This window comes from Hippopotamus amphibius, chromosome 8 (genome assembly GCF_030028045.1).
Source record: "Hippopotamus amphibius kiboko isolate mHipAmp2 chromosome 8, mHipAmp2.hap2, whole genome shotgun sequence".
NCBI lineage: Eukaryota > Metazoa > Chordata > Mammalia > Artiodactyla > Hippopotamidae > Hippopotamus > Hippopotamus amphibius.
Genome location: NC_080193.1, coordinates 96,112,518 through 96,134,283, shown reverse-complemented (window position 1 = coordinate 96,134,283; position 21,766 = coordinate 96,112,518). Strand labels below are relative to the sequence as shown.

At 37.5% G+C, this 21,766-nt stretch overlaps 1 protein-coding gene across 3 annotated transcripts in view; it reads left to right on the top strand.

The window, feature by feature from the left end:
* The window catches only part of UNC80 (unc-80 homolog, NALCN channel complex subunit), a 208,004-nt gene that overhangs the window by 131,106 nt on the left and 55,132 nt on the right, over positions 1–21,766 (top strand). For all 3 annotated transcript variants that reach the window (XM_057745745.1, XM_057745746.1, XM_057745744.1), the window contains 10 exons: positions 5,709–5,890; positions 6,385–6,516; positions 8,945–9,131; positions 9,757–9,888; positions 11,605–11,748; positions 14,401–14,501; positions 15,508–15,594; positions 18,854–19,037; positions 20,531–20,625; positions 21,611–21,700. In XM_057745745.1, coding sequence (XP_057601728.1) covers positions 5,709–5,890; positions 6,385–6,516; positions 8,945–9,131; positions 9,757–9,888; positions 11,605–11,748; positions 14,401–14,501; positions 15,508–15,594; positions 18,854–19,037; positions 20,531–20,625; positions 21,611–21,700 — 1,334 coding nt within the window. The remainder of the gene's footprint in view (positions 1–5,708; positions 5,891–6,384; positions 6,517–8,944; positions 9,132–9,756; positions 9,889–11,604; positions 11,749–14,400; positions 14,502–15,507; positions 15,595–18,853; positions 19,038–20,530; positions 20,626–21,610; positions 21,701–21,766) is intronic.

The window sequence follows — 21,766 nt, the reverse complement described above, 5'->3', positions numbered from 1 at the left end:
GGGCAGCAGGAGGCACATGTTCAGCCAGTAACTAATCTAAGGCAGTTCTATTAGCTAAATATACCTGAGCAAGAAAATCTTTAGGCTTTGGTTGTTGAGCTATGGCCTTAGCGGTAGATTCAACAGTTGCCAGAGTTAAGGAGCATTATCTTCCTCTGCATTAACAGAGATAAAAAGCATGTAGTGAAAAGGCAAAAGGAATAAATATTTCATATTGGTGATAAAGGTCTTGATCTGTGGTCTTGGGAGAAAGCTACCACAAGATGCCATCTGCCTCTAGGTAGGAACCTTCTTAGTCAGTTTTAATTTTAGATCTGCAGCTGATATGCAGTTCCAAGAGTTTGGAGAAGCCCTTTTGAATTGAGGGATGTGGACCCAAGGTTCAATTCCATGACATTTTCTAAGTAGTTTTAATTGCATATGTCGATTAGAATTCTTAATACTTAGAACCTTTTTTCCTAAGATGAAACTAAGATGTAAGCAACTGTGGAGTGTCTTATACTAGCATTCCGTGGGTTGGCAAATTTATAAATACATTTCATGATTTCTGGAAGTATATTCTTCCTCAGTACATTTTTCACTGTGGCACAAAACGTGTACTAATAAACCCAAATATCTTAAGTTGCTCTATAAAGGAAGTGAAAAGTAGATAAAGCTATGTTCAGAGATTAATGTTTCAGTGGAAATTATCTAGCTATTCGATGAATATCCATCATTTAACTTTTCTCAGTATAACTTAAGGTTTCAAGTTACCAAAAAGATTTTAGAAGCTAGTTTTAAGTAGGCATACCATAAAGCATAATGTTGAAATTTTATTTGTAAGCGTTTATCTTATTTACATCTATTTAATTTATTTGTTCTTAACAATTTTGTTTAGAATATTCATGAAAATTTCATGAGGCATTAAATAGATAACCATCTTCTTAAGTTATCTTTCTTGCTGACAAATTCTATAACATGAGTTTATTTGACTTTTAGTAAACCTAGGTAGGATGAAAGAATTATATTTAATTCTAACCACATGGCTGTTTTGATTAAACCAAAAAACTTAACCTTTTATTTACTGAAGATTATCCTAGATCAAATGAACTTGAAAAAAATTTTGGTTAGTTTCTGGATTTCTGAGAGTATACTTGACTGATATAAATGCTTGTTTGTCTATAAGCCAATTAATAGAGCTCTTTACACATTAGTTTTGGCAATACCATCTGAAGGTAGAAAATATCACAAATCTATAACACACAAAAATAGATATACATAAACGTACAGACAGATGCAGAGATCCTACAGCTTTAGTTTTAAAATTTTAGCCATGAGACAGGTAAGATAATACAAAACCGACTAGCTTATTAAAGAACAGGTGGATCTAAATTGTTTCTGGCAGATAAAATAAGTTAAGGTTACCTGCTCAGATAGCTAAAGCTTTTACTAATATTTGTGGAAAAGACTTTTAAGATTTTTCATTCGCCTAACTTCCAAAACAGATCCCTTCTTTTTCTGATAAGAATTACTTCCCTGAAGTTTACATTTCCAGAAATGGCTTTGGGTTCCTAGAGAAGACCAGGTAGAACATTTATATCTCAAAGGCAAAGAGAAAAGATATAAATTTCTCCAAGAAAGGCTTTTGTTTCCTAAATCCAGATATTTTAAAAGAATATCTGCAAGCCTTTTGAGATAAGTAGGGGAAGTATGGGAATAGGTAAAAAGGGTAGGTGGGCTTTGAGTTGTTTCTAGAGTCACATTTCTGTTCTTATAAAGACTCAATGTGTTAGACAGTTGTTTTGAATTCCTTAAAAGATTGGGTTGCAACCAGAATATCAAGATGCTGACCCAACCATCCAACTACGTTACTCTTAATTTGCTTCTTTATATCAGGGAGAAGAGTTCTAACTAAGATGGAAATCAAAAGATTCCTATGTTCTAAAGCTGTGTGTCTTTGGAATGCTCCAGTAAATCCTTCTACAATGGCTTCAGAATGTTTTTCTTTCCCTCTGGGTACATAGTTTTATTTTAAGTTAGGAGAGAAAGCCTAAAAAATAGTTCCTGTCAGTCTCTGAAAATCAGCTTCCAATTGGCCAACTTCTGACTATAGGGCTAATTGTAAAAAAAAAAAAATCCTTTCAAATATCTTGTCAGATTTGAGTGAGACAAACAGTATATATTCCTGGCAGTACTGAACTATCCCATGAACACAACATCCAGAGCTACTCCCAAAGATAGCCAAAAGAAAGAAAGACTTAGACAATTCCCCTGAGCGCTGGCAATAGTAGGACCCTAGCCACAGATGGATTATAACCCATATGTCCACCTGGCTATCTTTTTGAGGCCCCCAGCCTGATGATTGCCAAGCCAATTTCTCAGGACAGAAAAATGAGATGGACAAGAAGGTAATCTCTGTCCCTGGAAGAGAAAGGATCAATAACCTTTTTTCTTGCCAATTTGGAAAGGAAGGGGCAATGTGAAATTTTACCTTCTTCTTTCAACCAGGCATCACAGATAGAGATCTGGGGGAGCTGGCTTTAATAAAAATGCTCACCCTTTGCTGGCTTCTGCCAGTTTTCCTGGGATGATGTCTGCAGACTCCAGAGTGAGTGAGGCATCCCAGGGGTCTCATCCTGGTCACCAGTAACTGTAAAGGAGGAAAAATAATTGTCCCTCTACCCTTAATAGTGAGTGCCTGGCTGAGACACTTTTTCCTCTAGTTTAGCTCATAAATGGATAGGCTTATCTAAGAAGGTTTAAAGTTCTCCACTGTGGCCAATGTAATTCAAGATTATCTTTGGTATAGTTAACCTCCTTGTTCAGCCTTAAAACATAATCTGTTCACCTGAGACCTCCCACTGGACCCAGGCCAGTTTTAAGTCAGACCCAGTCTGATCCTTGATCCAGTCTGGTTTCTAAATTGGAACCAGTCTGTTCCTGAGCCCAGTCTGGTTTTTAAGTCTAACTCATTCCAACTCAAGCCGGTTTCTGGACCCAGCATGGAAAAAGAAATGCTCATATAAAGTCTGCAAGCTCATAACATAAAAACTGCAGTGCTAGGATTTGAGAGGGACTTACCCATAACCTCCAGAGGCAGAGAGAAAGCAGCAAGCTCGAGGTCTCAACAGATACCTATGCCTGGTTGCTCACTGCTCCTGTGGACTGTTGGGGGTCTCCTTTGGTTTCCCCTCTGACACCAGAGCCGTTAAAAGGTAAACAGAGGCTTATTAAAAATTTGAACGAAAATCAATTTGAATTGAGAAATGCCAAACAAGAAGTGGTTAGGAGTTCTCTCTAGGAGACCATCTTTTAACATCAGACTTTAAGTTTACTTATTCTTTTTAATGGCTAAAAATATTCCATTGAATGAATGGACATAACATAATTTATTTAACCTGGAAATTTAAGTTGATTCTTGCCTTTTGCTCTTTTATACTATGCTGCATCAAATGTCTTTGTAAAATACCTTTGTTCATATTAAAGCTCAGATTTTTGTTTCTCTGCCAAGTATTTCTCAGAATTCAGGGAAGGGCATGCTTCCTAAATGTGGGACAGCCATGGACATTTTCATGGAAGATATGAACCAGTGGACTGGGCTTTAAGAAAAGCTAGAAGGAAGAGGAAATGGTGTATGCAAAGCCACATGGGGTGTGGAAGTGCACCGGGTTTATTTGGAAAGCCTAAGGAGGAATTGACACGGGGTGGCTTTTGTGAAGAGGTTGCTAGTCTGTAATATTAGGCAAGTGAGCAGGACTCACATTGTAACAGACCTTGAACAACAGGCTTAGGAGTGTGGACTTTCCACTGAACTGTGGGAAACCACTCAGGGGTTCCCAGCCAAGGAGTAATATTGTATATAAGATTGAGTTTTTTCCAAGTTTAGTGTGGCAGCAATGAGTGGAGTAGTTTGATTTTAGAAAGAGTGATTTTTAGATAATGAAGAGACATATCATTGGCGATATGACACTAAAGCTAATGAGAAAGGCCATAGCTAGAGATAAACTTGGGAAAACTTGATATACATGGCAGCAGAAACAATGAGAGTGGCTGATTTCCAGGGGAAAAATGATTCCAGGGGAGGATGATTTCCCCATAGAGAGGAGAGGGCTGAGAAATGGACACTAAGCCATTGACCTTCTCTACCTTCAAAGGACAGGAGGAAGAGCTGGCCAGCAAAACCCAGAAAAAGGATCAGACAAGTAGAACTTACATAATCTCATACCATGGAAGTAGAGGAAGATCCTTTTCAAGGAGATTGTTATGAAAGTGTTAAAAACTGAAAGAAAAGAAATGCTGGAAAAATACCATTGGATCTGCTGTTTAGTGTGCATTACAAGAAGACTGTTTCAGTAAAGAGATTGAAGTAGAACTCCAACTGCAGTGATATACAGAGCAACGATAGTGTTTAAAAATTGAGACAGAGCACACTTTAAAGAAAAGTAAAGAAAGAAGGAAAAGTGGAAATTTAAGGAGGTAGGATAAAGAAACAGATTATCAAAAGCTACTGATGACAATAGCTTACATTTGTTATAGAACTATATCACACATTCTCTTACTTGATCCTCATAACAACGATATTATAAATGAGCAAAATGCTACTCAGAAGGCTGAAAGGACTTTCAACCAAGTGCACACAGTTCAGAATTAGCAGAGCCAGGAAATCAAACGCAGATCTTTTGATTACAAATAGATGCCCTTTCTATACACCACATTGCCTCTAAAAAATAAAATGTACTTTAGAATTCTGTAGTACTTTTCATGTCACAAAGCACTTTCTTATACATTATTTTATTCTAACAACAAATCTGGAGACAGCTACCATCACCATCATCATCACCATCATCACCATCATCATCACCATCATCACCATCATTATCACCTTCATCATCACTGACATTTTCCCAATAGAGAAACAAAGGTTGAGAAGCTAAGAGCATTGGTCAAGATCAATAGGAGAGAAATTTCAGAGCTGGGCTTCAACCCCAGTTGTTCTAACAACTGCCTGAGCATGTTTTGAGGACCTGGGAAAAGTACAAGAGAGATTTTAAATTATATTTTTATGACTGACACTGGCTCCCCCATCTACGCTATAGAGTATATTTTTTTCCTCATTATTCACTGCCTTCATAACTTATCATAGCACTGACCTTTCTCTTATTGATATTTGGCTTTCCCAAAATTAAAAAACAAGAGTGGTATTATGGTTCACAAAATCTCTTTTGGTTTCTCAATCTCTTCTACCTCTTGGAAAGGTAGATGTTTGTAATAGAGTCTACCTCATGAATTTTGTTTTTAACATAACTACTATAACTGAGACAGTTTTAAATGGGCATTTTTGTGTACTGTCCTAGGTTTACTCTGAGGTGACTCTAGCCATTTCCTAAAAAGGATATTTTAGCATGTAATTTCCTTTTTTCACTTGCTTCCTCTGGCACTCACTTTTCACTGTGAGCCAAAGGAAACTTTGCTTAGAATAAGGTTTTTTACTGAAATGTCATGCTGTCACTGCCCTCACACCCAGGTATCGGAAGATTGTGGGTGGCACAAAGAATGACGTCTGGTTTCTAGTAACTGAAACAGGGTTTGCCTTTGCCAATGCTGGTGGCCTGGCTCTGTAACTCAGTAGTCATTTTCAAGAGACAGAAGCAGTTTCCCTCTTCTCCCCATCCCCAGGAATCATGCGAAATTAAAAGATGTGTAGCTGATGAATTTTTCACTGTCTTTAGCGGCCATGTTCCTGTTGTGTGCGGTGAAAGTCCCCGAGGCTGTGTCTGATATGCTGACATCAGAGTTCCATCACCCGGAGACCGTGCAGAGGCTGAACGCTGTCCTTAAGTTCCACACACTCTGGAGGTTTCGCTATCAGGTCTGGCCCCGGATGGAAGAGGGAGCACAGCAGATTTTTAAGGTGAGGGATGCATCCCACACGGGAATTAGATTAGCAAACCCAACCCAAGGTTCATTTCAATCCTTGAACTTCAAGTCCACAGTGTATGGCCCAAGAGATGCTTCCTTTTTCCCCTCTCTGATTATATAAGTAAACCTAACTCATATATGAGTGAATTCTTGTTCTTAAAAAAATTGAAATACACAGAATGTAGAGTAAGACAATCAAGTTTCTATAAACCTCGAGATCTCAGCACCATCCCCAGTTGGGGTGTAATCTTCCAGACATTTTGTTATATATACACAGATGCTTTTTGGAGGATGGGGTGATGGACACAAATAGAGATCATATAGTTGAAACCCTTCATTTTATTAATAAATAAAGTGAGGCCCAGAGACGTTCATCGTGGACTTTATAACATCCTGTGCTCTAAAAGATTGTCATAATTTTACTTCAGGCTGATCCCAGCGTATTTTCCATCTTGCTACCTTCATTTTTCTGATATCAACTAACAGATCCCGCCTCCCAGTATAAACTTCACCCTGCCCTCCCCAGTGCTGGGAATGCCATCCATCCCGATGTTTGACCCCCCTTGGGTCCCTCAGTGCAGTGGGAGTGTCCAGGACCCCATTAATGAAGACCAGTCTGTGAGTAACAGGCACTTTCTCTTTCATATCTTCCGGCTCCATGTAAGAGAGAACAGTGAATGTGTGAGACGATTGTTTGTCATAAGAATGTAATAACAACACAGAAAATCAACCACAAAAGGCCTTTAGTTCCTGTGAGATAGAATAGAAGGAACTAACATCTGGGGTGAGCATTTGCAGACCTCCAAAAGCCAAAACAGTTTTGTTCTATAATCAAAGCAGCAGCCACCTTATCATAAAAGCTATTAAAAGCATTAGGCGTTGATTTCTTAGCCAAAGGTAGCGCTTTTGCCTCTCTTTATTATAAAACAATTCATTTAACCTCCCTAAGCTACCCAAAAGTTAATGAGACTGACCCTGGATGAATACGAAAAAGAACCGAGTTGGCTGCTCTGGCTTCCCTTGTTTGGACCTTGGTCTGTTCTTTACCTTGTCAATCATCGGTGTCGTCATCAGAAGCACCCCTCGGAGAGCTCGGCTCCTACACTATTCTAATACACTACTGCTATATGGAACATCATTCAGGAGCAGTTAAGTTTAGAATACAGTCTATTTATAAACAAGAACCGAGAGTATGTGCCTTCTGAAAAAGACAGATCTTCATAATACGCCTTTTTCACCTGTTGCACAGCATTTTTCTAAATTACAGGAATAATGTAGAGAATTTGGAAAATAAAGCAAATATAGAAAAAGAACACACCCCTGTACACCAATTCATGGTTATTTCCTTGCATAATTTCCCATAGGATTTCGGGTAATTGGTATGTGAATATTAAAGATTTTTGGTACACGTCACAAAATATCCCTGGAACGATTGTACCATTTTACCCTTATACAACACAATAGGAAAGTGTCTTCTTTATTCAAGTTAACTAGTGTTATTTTTGAATGCCACATTGAATGGCAGAAAACACAGTTATTGGCTGTTTTACTCACACGTCTTTAAAATGTTGGTTGAATATATGAAGTGAGGTTGAACATTTTTGCGTGTCACACATATATTTTCTAGGCATTTGTAGTTTTCTTTGAACTGTTTGAACTCTTTACCCATCAGAATAGTTTTATTTTAATTCTTCTGCATATACTATCTTCATATCTGATGGTTTTGTGCCAAAGACAAAAACACACTCAGTTCTTCCCTCATACGTGTAGTAATTCCAGCATCTGGGAACCACCGGTATAAAAACCCTTGTTTTTTCTCTTGTACATGTGATGGATTTGTTTGAGCCAAGAACATTCTCTCTCCCAATTTCACAGTGAATTTCAAGCCAAGTCCAGTTCTCCTTCCCTGTTCCGCAATTCTTACCTTACCTTATTATAATAAACCAGCTTAACCCCTGGCTCTGAAAACGAATTGCCATGTGGCCCATCAAATGCCCTTAATTGCTGTTGTGTTGTCCACTATTGGAAAAGTTTAGTCTTATGTTAAGACCCTGCCTAAAGGGAGCTTTGATGACTGTAGTCCTTTAGAAGAGTGACCAACACCCCTTATCTGTCTATTAAATCCTACGTGACCACTGGCCAACAAAGAGACGTAGAATTGCTATTGCACATAGACATTACTTCAGGTTGGTGGTGAAGAATGTCAGTGATCACTTCCCTGCTCTGAGACCAATGACTTCATCCCCAGAGCTCTTGGAATTTATCTCAGCATAAGCATCATGATGAAGGCAGAAATAGAATGGCCACTTTGCAAAGTGAATCTTCTCTCTTTTATTGTTTCTTATCTGTTATGCTTTTGCTGCTGGTAAACAGAGTTAGATTTTACATTCAACCATAGTAACACTACCAACTCTCATAATTTCTATTCAATAGCTTTGTTTCTACAAATATCATTAAGTACTAACAGTGTGCCACTGTATTTTCTATTATTTATATTTATTATTAAACAGTAATATTTCTAAATATTAAGTATTTACAGTGTGGTAGATACTTAAGACACAAAAATGAAATACATCACATAATTAATTGTTTTACATGAGAGCTAGAGATCTTTCCTCCTCCATCCCATGGTTCTGACTTTCTCTTTTATTACCCTTATGAAATAAATGTCCTTCATTTAAAACTAGTTCAAGAAATTTTGGAAAGAAACAGAATATTAAAAATGTTTATTTGATGTCAGTGTTTAAAAAGTGGCTCATTGATATTTTATCCTAAAATAAGATTAGGTAAGATAAGATTCTTTCCAGAAATTACAAACATCCTTGAAGAGTTATTCAGATTGAATGAAAAAGAATAGCTTAGTTGTACACAGCCTGGAAACTTGGTAGAAAAAGAAGCAAATAAATTTCCATGAAACTAGATCATGGATGCCCTAACGTTTTCAGAGAACAAACAGAGAATTTGTGTCATTCAGTAGAACACTCTTTATGCCTGTGAATTTGCAGAAGAATTGTTAGTAAATAAACTTGCCTTCGTGTCTCCATAGAAATCCTTTTCAGCCCGGGCTGTGTCCCGCTCCCATCAAAGGGCAGAACACATCTTAAAGAACCTGCAACAGGAGGAAGAGAAGAAACGTCTTGGTCGAGAAGCCAGCCTTATCACCGCCATCCCCATCACCCAGGAGGCTTGCTACGAGCCTACCTGCACACCCAACTCAGAGCCAGAAGAAGAAGGTGCCCTCTACACGCTGTACTTCTTGGGGGGCTGAGTCACAGGAAAGGGAAAGGACTTGCTTTGAAATAAACACTGATGATTTTATGTGACCTGAGGTGATAATGCTCCCTCTCTCTCTCTTTTTACCTCCTGACACTATTGAAGGAAAGAGAAAAAAGTTGTCTTTTCCTAAATGTTTAGAGCTTGCTTGTTTACAGAGGAGGACGTTAGCCACACTGAATGAACTAACATGATAATGGACCAAGCAGTGACTATGATTCAGGCAACAGCTGAATCCAGAGTGTGTGCTAAAATATATGCAATCAATCTTTCATCATTAAAAATGGGGTTAGTCCATTAACTGCTTTCAACCTTCACAAGTGCAGGCAGTTTTTTGGTTGGTATCAGAAAAATGACTTATGAACCATTCTAAATTCAGTGATTCTCTGCCCCGCTTTTGTGAAATCTTTGGGAGGAATTTTCTCTCTTTCTGTAAGTGTTTTTTTCCTTTCCTAAGTACACTCTAAATTGCTTAAGCCATATGCTATGAGATCTATATACACTTTGATGTAAGTACAACTATAGCTGTGATGATAACTTTTTTGTTACAAAACCAAAGTTCACATTCCCCATTTTCTCTGCCAGTAGAAGAAGTCACCAATCTGGCATCCCGTCGGCTGTCTGTGAGTCCATCCTGTACCTCCAGCACATCCCACAGAAATTACTCCTTCCGCCGAGGATCCGTCTGGTCAGTGCGTTCAGCCGTCAGTGCCGAAGGTGTGTCCTCTTACAAATGTGTCCTTTATTCCTCTAGACTTAAGTGTTTTGAAACAATTTTTAATTGATGTGATTATCTCACTTCATTACATTGTCTTCATTAAATAACTTGTCTCATGATCTTAAAGTTTAAAAATGTGTATTGGATGAGTGGTATTCTAAAAAAATTGTTGATTTAATCCAGCAAGTGTCCTTGATAAGTTGGTTCTATTTTAATTACATTACATGTCATCATATTGCTGAGGGTTCAGTAAAACATTATTCTACACAGTTAACAGTTTACAACCCTGGCTACACATTACAGTCAACCAAGGAGCTTTTAAAAATGCCCAGGTCCCACCCAAGACCAAATCAGAATCTCTGAGTGGGACTCACCACCTCAATGTTTTTAAAATCTCAGGTGATTCCAGTGCATAGCTAAGACTCAGTAGGATGCTTTAGGTTGCTGTTCTGGAATAATTTAACAATCAAAGGAAGAACAAAGCTCATGCCAGTCCTGTAATGAAACCTGATTCCAGGGGAGAAATGTGATACTCTTCAGTTCCAAGAAATTAAAAACTATGCTTCTCTGATGACAAATAACTGTCTGGGACTCACTGCTTCATGATTATACAGAGTTCATCACTGATTTATAAAGTCGTCAGAAAGTTGTACAGAAACCAGTGGTTCTCAACCCTTCACTACATAAGCCTGGAAAACTTCAAACATGACCAGTGCTAATTAATCACAACTTATGAAGATAGAGCCTAAGGCATATCTATATTTTTATAACACCTTTATTGAGATATAATTCACATACCATAAAATTCACCCTTTTGAGGTGTATAATGCAGTGGTTGTTAGTATATTCGTAGAGTGTGCAACCATCACCCCCTACCCAATTTTAGGATATTTTCAGTATCCCCAGAAGAGACCCTATACCCATTAGTAGTCATGCCTCTTCCACCACTGCCCCCAGCCCCTAACAAGAAATAATCTACTTTCTATTTCTATGGATTTGCCTATTCTGCACATTTCATATGAATGGAATCATATAACACGTGGCCTTTTGTGACTGGATTCTTTCACTCAGCATATTTTCAAGTTCGATCCATGTTGCCACATATATCAATTCTTCATTTCTTCTTATTACCAGATAATGTTCCATTATGTGAACACGCCACATTTTGTTTATCAGTTCATCAGTTAGTGGATATTTGGGTTGTTTCCACCCTTTGGTTATTATGAATTACACTATTATGAGGCATTATGTGTAAGTTTTGTGAGGAAAACTGCCAAGCTATTTTCAAAAGTGTCTGTATCATTTTACATTCCTACCAAAAAGCATAAAGTTTCTGAACTGTTCCACACCCTTGAATAGACACAGTAATGTTGGAAATGAAGAAAAAAGTTGCAAAAACTCACATTTCCCAGTTTCAAAACTTACTACAAATTTGCAGTAATCAAGATTGTGCAGTATTGACTTGCGGATTGATACACAGATCAATGGAATAGATTGGAACCAGAAGTAAACCATTACATGGATGTTAATTTAATGTTTGAAAAGGGTGCCATGAAACTTCAATGGGGAAAGAGTAGTCATTTCAGCAGATGATCCTGGGACAAATAGATATCTACACAGAAAAAAAATGTTCAATAGGTAGGCCTTGGACTGAGAAATGTTGCATTAGAATTACAGTAGTGAGAAAAGCACCCCGATTATGTCTCCCACTTCAGACGAGGAGCACACCACCGAACACACGCCCAACCACCACGTGCCTCAGCCCCCACAGGCTGTGTTCCCGGCCTGCATCTGTGCTGCAGTTCTCCCCATTGTCCATCTGATGGAGGATGGTGAGGTGCGGGAAGATGGAGTAGCAGGTACAGTTTTGACTAGTAAAACCATCAGTAACTGTAGTAAGTACTTCAGGTGTTCATCTGATAAAGAACAGTAGGGTGCGCTTGAAGACATGAACCACTGGCCACATGTGGCATTTTATGCACTTATTATAATTACAGATTTGTAGTATATTGAGCTAACACTATCACTTTCTCCACCTTCTCCTCCCACAAGCTTTAAGACCGAGATATTGCATTTAAAATATGAAGTTTTTATCCAGGAGTGTTGTTTATGACTGGAGAACAGAACAACACTTATTTGGCCACCTAGAAATCAAATAGTGATTTTGGTCACCTTTGAAATCTTAGGCATTGGCTTGACATCATTAATGCCATCTTTCTCACTTGATTTCCTTTCCAGAGGTAATATGTAAAGAGAATAATTGCGAAATGAAATGATAAACTAGGGGTAAAGACAAGTTACATTTGTGACAGATAACAGGTTAGTATTCTTAATGTTATTAAAAAAGAAAAAAGCCTTTATAACTCAATAATGACTTTTTTATACTGCAATAGAGAAACGGACAAAGGATATAAACACAGAATCCAATGGCCAATAACATCTATAAATAACACTGTTGTTTAAAACAACAATGAAATCTTACATTTCATATAAAAAATTGCAAGGATTAGTTCAAATGAAAATATGCACAGTTGGTAAAGATTCAGAGAAGAGAGCATCCTCATACCTTGCTGATGGCAGTAAAAATTGAACGCAAGCATTCTGAAAGTTTCACAGTAGATATCATAAGCCTTAAAAGTGTGAACACCTTTAACACAGAGTTTGATATCTAGCAATTTCCTAAGGCAGTAATGAGGGGTGAATAAAGGTTTATATAAAACATTGTACATTTTTAAAATAACAAATATTTGAAAAGAGTTTAAATGTCCCACAATAGGCAATTAGTTAATCATGGTACCTCTATGCATTCTGTGCACATTAGAAAAATATTAACATGAAAGTGTTCAATTTATTGATAATTAAAAATGTGAGTACCAGAGAGTATTTTCTATATGATATTATTTAAAGATACATGTAAATATGTTTCATGTATATCAAAGAATATACTCCAAAATGTTTATAGTTGTTTTGATGGTTGGTAAACTTATCAGTCTTGTTCTCCTCTTTGTCTTTTTCTGTATTTTTTGTGTTATAAGCATTAAACTGCCTTACTTAGCAATTAGAATTAAAATAGTGTTATAAAGATAGTTTTGCAACCAATTTTCAACTTAACAAAAACCCACATCTATTTTAATTATTTATAAAGATACATGAAAGCTAAAGCTTATATTTACATATCTCTTGTTAATATCATTTATTTATATAGCTCAATATTAATTGGATGGTTAGCTTCTGAAGCAAAAAATATTAGTATAATTTATTTTAAATATCGGCTGAAAAAATAAATTTATGCAAAACTCTATATTCCTAGTTTAGAAACTAAACTAAACCATTTAAACTGAAGATCATCTAATGTTTACCCACTACTTACTTTTACCCGCTTGCTTTCTTAGCCTGGGCACGTCCAGGCAATCTTAGCCTGATTGCCTTTCCCCAGAGAAGTAGCACTTTCTTTCACATTAGGAATAATTATTTATTCCTAAGACATCCTCATTAGAAGTGGGAACCCTAACTGTTACTGGCTCAACTACGTCATCTTTCTGAAGGAGCTATTATTTAAAGCATTCATGTGAACAATAAAAGGTCATGTACTAATTCATACGCATTCTAAACAAGGCATGTTTTCTAAAAACCAAATAATTACTTTAGGAATTTCTTCATACAACAAACAATGAAATAGGACTTTAATAAATACTTACCACTGTTAACATTAGGGTAATTTCCAAAACAAAGATTCATAAATGTGTTCTTTTTTATTAAAATGTAATTGACATATAACATTGTGCTAGTTTTAGGTGTAAAACATAAACATTTGATATACGTATATATTGCAAAATGACTACCACAATAAGTTTAGTTAACATCCATCACCATACATAGTTACATTCTTTTCATGATGAAAACTTTTAATATCTATTCTCTTAACAACTTTCAAGTATACAATACAGTATTGTTAACAATAGTCACCACGCTGTAAATTACATTCCCAGGATTTATTTTCTTATAACTGGATGTTTGTAACCTTTGACCACCTTCACTCAGCCCCCCAATACCCACTCCTGCCTCTGGTAACCAACCTGTCCTCTGGGTCTATGAATTTTGGGTTTTTCTTAGATTCCACATGTGAGATCATACTTTTATCTTTCTCTGTCTGACTTCTTTCACTTTGCATAACACCCTCAAAGTCCGTCCATATTGTCGCAAATGGGAGGATTTCCTTTTTTATGGCTGAATGATATGTCAATGGATATCACAAATGCATTCTTAACAAAAGCAATGCTAATATTTAAAAGCCATCCTATACTCTTTTGTCACCTTTTCCTTATAGGCTAAAATGTTCACAAACAACAACAAAAAGAATAGATACCTGCCTTTCAATAGAAAAAGAGTTCATAGAACCTCTGCAAGGCAAATATTTTAGAGAGACCAAATAAAGCTTAGTGAATTATTTGAATACTTTATCTAATAGATTTGTTTCCATTTAAGATGACTATTCACTTTCCTTTCTAAAGTGAGTGCTGTGGCCCAGCAAGTCTTATGGAATTGTCTAATTGAAGACCCATCAACAGTTCTTCGACATTTTCTGGAGAAACTGACCATCAGCAATAGACAAGTAAATTCGCCTTTCCTTACAGTGTAACTATGTAGCTATGTGTGTGAACATGGTCAAAAACAAGTGGTGGACTTTATAGTCATGTGCATGCCACATTGGTGACCTCTGACACATAGCCAGGAGGTACTTTGGATAATTATAATGATGAACAAATTAAACACTGCTGTTTTCTTTTGAATTTCCCCACTAGCTGATGCTCCATATGTGTGTGGTACACTGCTAGTAATGACCCTCAGATACTGAAAGATTCTCAGTCCTTTAAACAAAGATTAAATTCAGTTTAATGTTTTCAGTGTTCGGTGCATTTACTGAATTCTGATTGGTTGGTAGTACGTGGTGCAGGCAGTATTATTAGAGTATGTTGAAACTCTCCATTAATCAAAACATCTAATTTATCAGGTCACCCTATAAGAATATTATGCCAAATAAAAGTCATTTTCTGAGCAATGGCAGAATACACTATTACAAATTATTTCCTCATTTCTATGTTATGGCCTTGTTCACTGGAAGATTAAGTTTAGTTTCTGAGAGGAAGGTTAATTACAATCATCTCCATTTATCCTCTCTTGGCCTAGCTTTATCTCTTTGACTTGAAACCTAGGAAGCAGAACTATGAAGTTCAATAAACCTAGTTTGTTTAATGGTCTCTTAAGATAGGTCCTCCTCACATTTCCATCACACCTGGAAGCCATAGCAAATAGAGATGACTAAATACACAGCTTTCCTGTGATTTGCCTGTGACCTATGGACACAGTCTAAATTTTTATTTAAAAAATTGACTCTGGCTTAGTAATTTCATATATTAGCTTTTAGGAGAAGGTGTTACAGTTGGCTTAAATGCTATTCAACAAGTATCACATATACTATATTAAAATGCTGAACATGAGGGAAATCAACATGTGGGCCAATGTAAGAAAAATCCCCCCACCTTGCTTTTCGAGAAGTTAATTTTATTTCCTGCAGCATGGCAGCCAAATGAGACATAGAAATTCTGTTGTTCTTTCAGGATGAGTTAATGTACATGCTGCGCAAACTTCTCTTGAATATTGGAGACTTTCCTGCTCAGACCTCTCACATCCTATTCAACTACTTGGTGAGTTCATTTCCAAGTAGGAAGCAACAATGCGAGAAAAAGGTCTTATGAGGTTTTTTTTTTTCCCAATAAATTCCCATTAATTACGTGACTGAAGGTGAATCATGGGCAGCTGAATCCACCACTGTTTGTATGGGAAGCCCCTCCTGGCACAATCCTTGGCATGTGATGGGTACTCGATAAATGTCTGTTTCCTCTCTGTCTCCCTTTGGCATTATACAACTTCCTCATGGCAGTCCTTTATTTTAGTTTTCTGTTGAAAAAATGTATATGTCATTTTTAGTCACTATTTTCCTTTTCCTATCTCACTGTTTAACACACACACACACACACACACACACACACACACACACGTACATATACACACAGAGGAAAATGTTGCCCTGGATGGAAAGTATTTGTGAGTGTATTTTTCCACAGCAACTATCTATTCTTTATACTATCCTGACAGCTCTTTCTGAACCCTCCAGAATTTACTAGTTTCTTCATATTCTCCTCCTTACACCCTAAATGAATATGTAGTTTGAGGACTGTTGGCATGATGACTGTTCTTTTAAGCTGCACCTTAATCCAAGCAGACAGATGGCCAAATGAATTTCAATGCTGAGAGCATGTCGTCCTTCTCCCTTACCATCGCTGGTCTTCTAGCAAGTGGGAAAAGAGAAAAATTATCCATATGCATCTGTGGCAGGATGATAAATTTAACCCACACTACAACTCTGATGTGCAGAGAAAGTTGTAATTCCTTTCTTATGTGTATGACTGATGTGGTTTTCATCACGAGTGCCCACCTGCTGGTTGACAAGGAGAAAAATATAAATGTGTCCAATCTAGTTTTTAAGTTCATACTGATAGAAATATAAAAACAGTATATTGGATAGTGTTCTGTCTTTCTTGGCTAAAAATACTCAACCTCTAGGAATTCTCCTCCCTTCTAACTTCTTTCATCTCTAGATGTTATGTGGAGTTGGGGAGAAAAAAGACCTTTGTTTAGCACTCGAGCTCCTGTTCAGTGTCTGCTCTGGCTCCTCCCCTTGGGAGACAGAGCTCTTTATCTGGCTGGTAGCTGGGTGCCTGGCTGGTGGAAGCGGAAGCCCATGGCTGCTGGAACTTGCAGACCTTGTCTGCTCCCTGCAGTGCTTACTGGGAATCTCCACCTCGCTTCAGCCCCTGCTGGTGCTACACACCCCTCTGAGTTCTGGTTGTCCCATATGGCTTTAGTTTAGGAAGTGCCCTGACTAGAGCATTTTGCGCAGTGAACCAGCCTATGGCAGTTCTATGCAAAAAGCTCTCCAGCCAAGCTTTCTGCTACTTCTTATAGCACACAAAAACCCAAGGTAGATTAGCAAAGCCAAATATCAGGGTCTCCCTCAGTTCAAGTATGCTGTTCAAGTTTATGTTGCATCCAGATTGTCATCAAAATGCTCTGTGGTGAACTCTTGTCAGAGACTTAAACAGCAACTGGAGGCAAGAGACCCTTCAGGGTGCCTGCTCCTTCCCCCAGGTCACTAGATAGGGAAAAAGCTTACATGGACCATTGCTCCCCTCCATCCTTTAGCCCTGGGACAAGAAAGTGGACATTTCATTTCCCTTCTGCCATACTCTCCTGTCAACTCCAACTAAGCCTGAATGGTAGACATAAGTCCTCCCAACTAGATCATTGATAAGCTAATAGAGCAAAGGGCTGGCAACACTTTGGGTATTTGCTGTACAATTTTTGTTTTACATGAATATAAATTCCTGTTTTTGCATTTCTGTCTAAACCCTAATCTCTCTCTCAATCCTAAGCACGTGGATGTTTTGGGTGGACTAGGAAAAGAGGTCTTGTACTCAGAAAGGCAACATAGTGAAGGGCAGAGTCATCTTTAAACCATTACCCTCATTGTACATCTTTTTTTTTTTCTAATGACCATTATATTGGGTTGGCCAAAAAGTTAGTTCATGGTTTTCCATAAGATGATGTTATAGAAAACCCTGAATGAACTTTTTGGCCAACCCAATAAATGTGTACAGTAGGGATGCTGGGAACGATGACCCATCTCTTCCAGACTCTTTTAGGGACATTTAAGTCCACTGCCTAACTTGACCCAGTGATCTTCAACCTGGGGTCTGAGTACATCTGGGTATGTGAAGACTTTTGAAGCGATTTGCTGCCCAGATAGTTTTAAGGGAAAAAATCTCCAAATCCTCATTTTGTAGACATGCTTTAATATTCCTTGAGATTGTCTGCCATCTCACTCACCATTCTCCTACTGTACACCAAAAAGGCTCACTCTCACCATCCCAGATATCACCAGGCTGCCTTGATGGACATGTAAGACAGGGAAAGAATCTGATGTACTGTATTAGATTTAAGGAAGCCTCATTCCTGGTTGATCAAGGCACTTTAAACCCATAGGACTTCCCACCTTTTCCTATTCTTTATAGATTTCTACTAGGGATGGGGTTTGGCCTTCATTAGGGTATTCAGCCTTCTGAGCCACCAAAGCAGACTGGGTTATTGACATGGATTCTTTCAATGTAATTAGAAAGTTGTCTAGGTTTAACACATTTTTCAAGAAAAAAAAATGGATAAAAACCATTTATCCATTTGGGGCGGGGGGTGGCTTTTATATTCTTTCTTTCTGATTTTGTTGTGCACTATTGAATAAGGTAGTTAAAACTTATTTCATCAAATTTGATGAAGCACACATTCCAATTACAATTAGTTCTCTTACTTCAGCACATAGAATGTTTAACATACTCTATTCATATTAACAAAAAAATAAACTTACAATGGGTCATTTTAAATATCAACTAAAAATGTTCAAAAGGGCACACAGGTTTTCAAAATTATTTCAGAGGACACAAACAAAAACTTTTAAGTTCACTGACTTAGCCAAGCAAAGTGTTCTTAAGTCAGACTGTTAGGCAAGCCAAGCTGCAAACAGCGTTTGGGCAAACATCACATAGACATTCATTTTGGGTGGCCCAAGTACCTGAGCTACCAAGTGACTTGAAGCCTGGAAAAATGACCTTTTGCTTTCCTCTTAAGAAGTAAGTATTTTAGTGATAACATAAAAATATATGGCAACCTGTTCTCGCCAGTTTTCCAGTTATACCTTCTCTTGCTTACAGCCACTGAAAGGGTTAGAAAAGCATTTGAACAGACAATGCAGAGGCAAAAAGAATATTTAATTAAGAAAATGAAAAGCCAAGGAAATGAGAATGTAAGCTCAACTACTGTGGCTTTGTGAGCACTTCCTGTTCTGACTTGTAGGTGGGATTAATCATGTATTTTGTGCGGACCCCCTGCGAATGGGGGATGGATGCCATTTCAGCAACTCTGACTTTCCTGTGGGAGGTGGTCGGTTATGTAGAAGGCCTGTTCTTCAAGGATCTGAAGCAGACCATGAAGAAGGAGCAGTGTGAGGTCAAGCTTCTGGTGACCGCGTCAATGCCAGGTACTGCTTTGGGATGACATAATGTTTTTAAGAGCATAAATAACCCTTTTACAGACCGAGTGTCTCTGTCATTCATGAGAAAATTTTCTGACCCTGGGATTGAGTGCTTCAAAGAATTTTTGTTGAATACAATCTGAAGAAATACAATAGACCCTTTAAAAGTCAGCAATTGCCAGATGAAAAGGGAGACATCAGAACTGAGATCTGCGTGAATCAGTCCTTGAAGGGCTGCCAAGGTTAAAGATTTATTTAAGTCTATCGCAGAGGGCCAGCTGAACTGAGAGCCTTTTTGAATGAATTTTTGGCACTGCAGGAGAATAATATTGTTTGCATGGCATGGGCCCCAGGCTTTTGTAAACTCACTGAGAGATGGCTTTATGAAAAATTGGAAAAGGAAAAAGCAGGAAGGAAAATTACAAAAGAACATGCAGTGTGACATAAACTCTAGATACAGTTCCTTTTCACTTTGGATAGCTTGTCTTTCTTGGAGATAAAAATTTTGCCAAGCCTTTATCCTTGTGCAGTGTGTAAGAAAATGTGAGATGATACATGTACTGAAACAAAGAGAAAGACAAAATTATATAAAAATAAGAACGTAGGTTCTGGTAGCAAAGAGACCTGTGTTAAAATCAGAGCACTGACATTTATCATCCCTATAATTAATATTAGCTATGAAAAAGTACATCATTTTCCAAGCTTTCTTTACTCACATGTAAAATGGGGATATAATTCATACTTCACGATTGTGAGGAATAAATGAGTTTAGGTTTGTAAAATACTGCAGTCATACCCAACACATGGTAAGCATTCAGTAAGAGGTAATCGTATATTTATGTGTCTATAGATTATTCAACAAAGTGATCAGCTTTTATTACAGCAAAAAATGCATGTTGTCATGACAACATGTATATCATAATGTTCACTGTCTCACCAGCAAAGTAGAATACAGAAAATGTAAATTTAAACTACATTTCAGGTACTTGTTTAGCTTTTGCTAATAGCTCTGCTTGTATTTTCTCAACCGTTATTACCTCATTATCTCATTTAAAATAAAGGAATAGATTATTTGTTGCAATGCTTAAGGTTTGAATTCTGACTCTTCCCCTAAATGTGTCTTTGACTAAGTTATTTATGAGAATAAGTTCTCTCTGTTTCTTCATTTGTATCATGAAAATAATAATACCCATATCATAGGGTTGCTGTGAGATTTAAATATGTTAGCACATAAAACCATTTAAAAGTACTGGGAACTCCATAAATGGTAGCTATCATTATCAAATAGTAAGTAAACATATTTGAAATAGATATTTAACCAGAAACAAAGGAACGCAGTTAGTACAACCTGCAACTCACATTAAACCCTCACTAGTAGTAATAATCATAATAATAACAATAAAAACATCAGCTTATTGATAATATTTTAATATATTGTGCTTTGTCTACAAACTTTTGTACAGTGGAAGTCAGTTTACTATGATTTTTACCTTCTGTAGGTACCAAAACCTTGGTGGTTCATGGACAGAATGAGTGTGATATCCCAACCCAGTTACCAGTCCATGAAGACACTCAATTTGAAGCCCTGTTAAAGGTAGGGATGACTTTTTTTCTTGTGTTCATTTAGTTATTTACGGGCTGCGCTGGGTCTTCGTTGCTGCACGCTGGCTTTTTCCTCTAGTTGCGGTGAGCGGGGGCTACTCTTTGTTACGGTGCGCGGGCTTCTCATTGCAGTGGCTTCTCTTGTTGCAGAGCACAGGCTACATAGGTGCATGGGCTTCAGTGGTTGCAGCACATGGGCTTAATAGTTGTGGCTCCCCAGCTTTAGAGAGCAGGCTCAGTAGTTGTGGCCATGGGCTTAGTTGCTCCGTGGCATGTGGGATCTTCCTGGCCCAGGGCTCAAACCCATGTCCCCTGCATTGGCAAGCAGATTCTTAACCACTGCACCACCAGAGAAACCCCCCCCCCCCATATTATTCTTAATGTTGCTACTAAACATGCTTTCTTCCTGATATTGAGACCAGTAGATGCCACTGTGCCTCCACAGTTCATCACTCATCTGCATTATAATCGTACGACAACAGAGCAGATAGTTTGTATTACACTATCAGTCTCTTTTAATTGAGATATAGTTGATGTATAATATTATATATATTTCAGGTGTACAGCATAGTGATTCATGATTTTTAAAGGTCATATTCCATTTATAGTTATTGTAAAATATTGGCTATATTCTGTGTTGTAGTATATCCTTGTAGCTTATTTATATTATACATAGTAGTTTGCACCTCTTAATCCCCTATCCCTATGTTGCACTGTCTTACACAATCAGTCTTTATCCTATCATTTTTTTGGATAGCTGTGTACATGTATATATTCATATATATATGTGTATATAATATATATATGTATACATACATACACGTATAATATATAAAATGTGTGTAAGATATAAATATATAATATATTCCTTTTAAGAAGTCACCTTATTTTTATGACATTTTTATCTTTCAGCTTACTGTTTGGCTCATAATATGATCTCAATAAATGTTTACTACAATTTGTTGTTGTCGTTCTAGGAGTGTCTGGAGTTTTTTAATATCCCAGAATCCCAGTCAACACATTACTTTCTCATGGACAAACGATGGAACCTTATCCACTACAATAAGGTGAGACTGTGCAGTGATGACACTCATGGAGAGCTGTAGCAAAAGCCCATCACGCCTTTCCTGCGG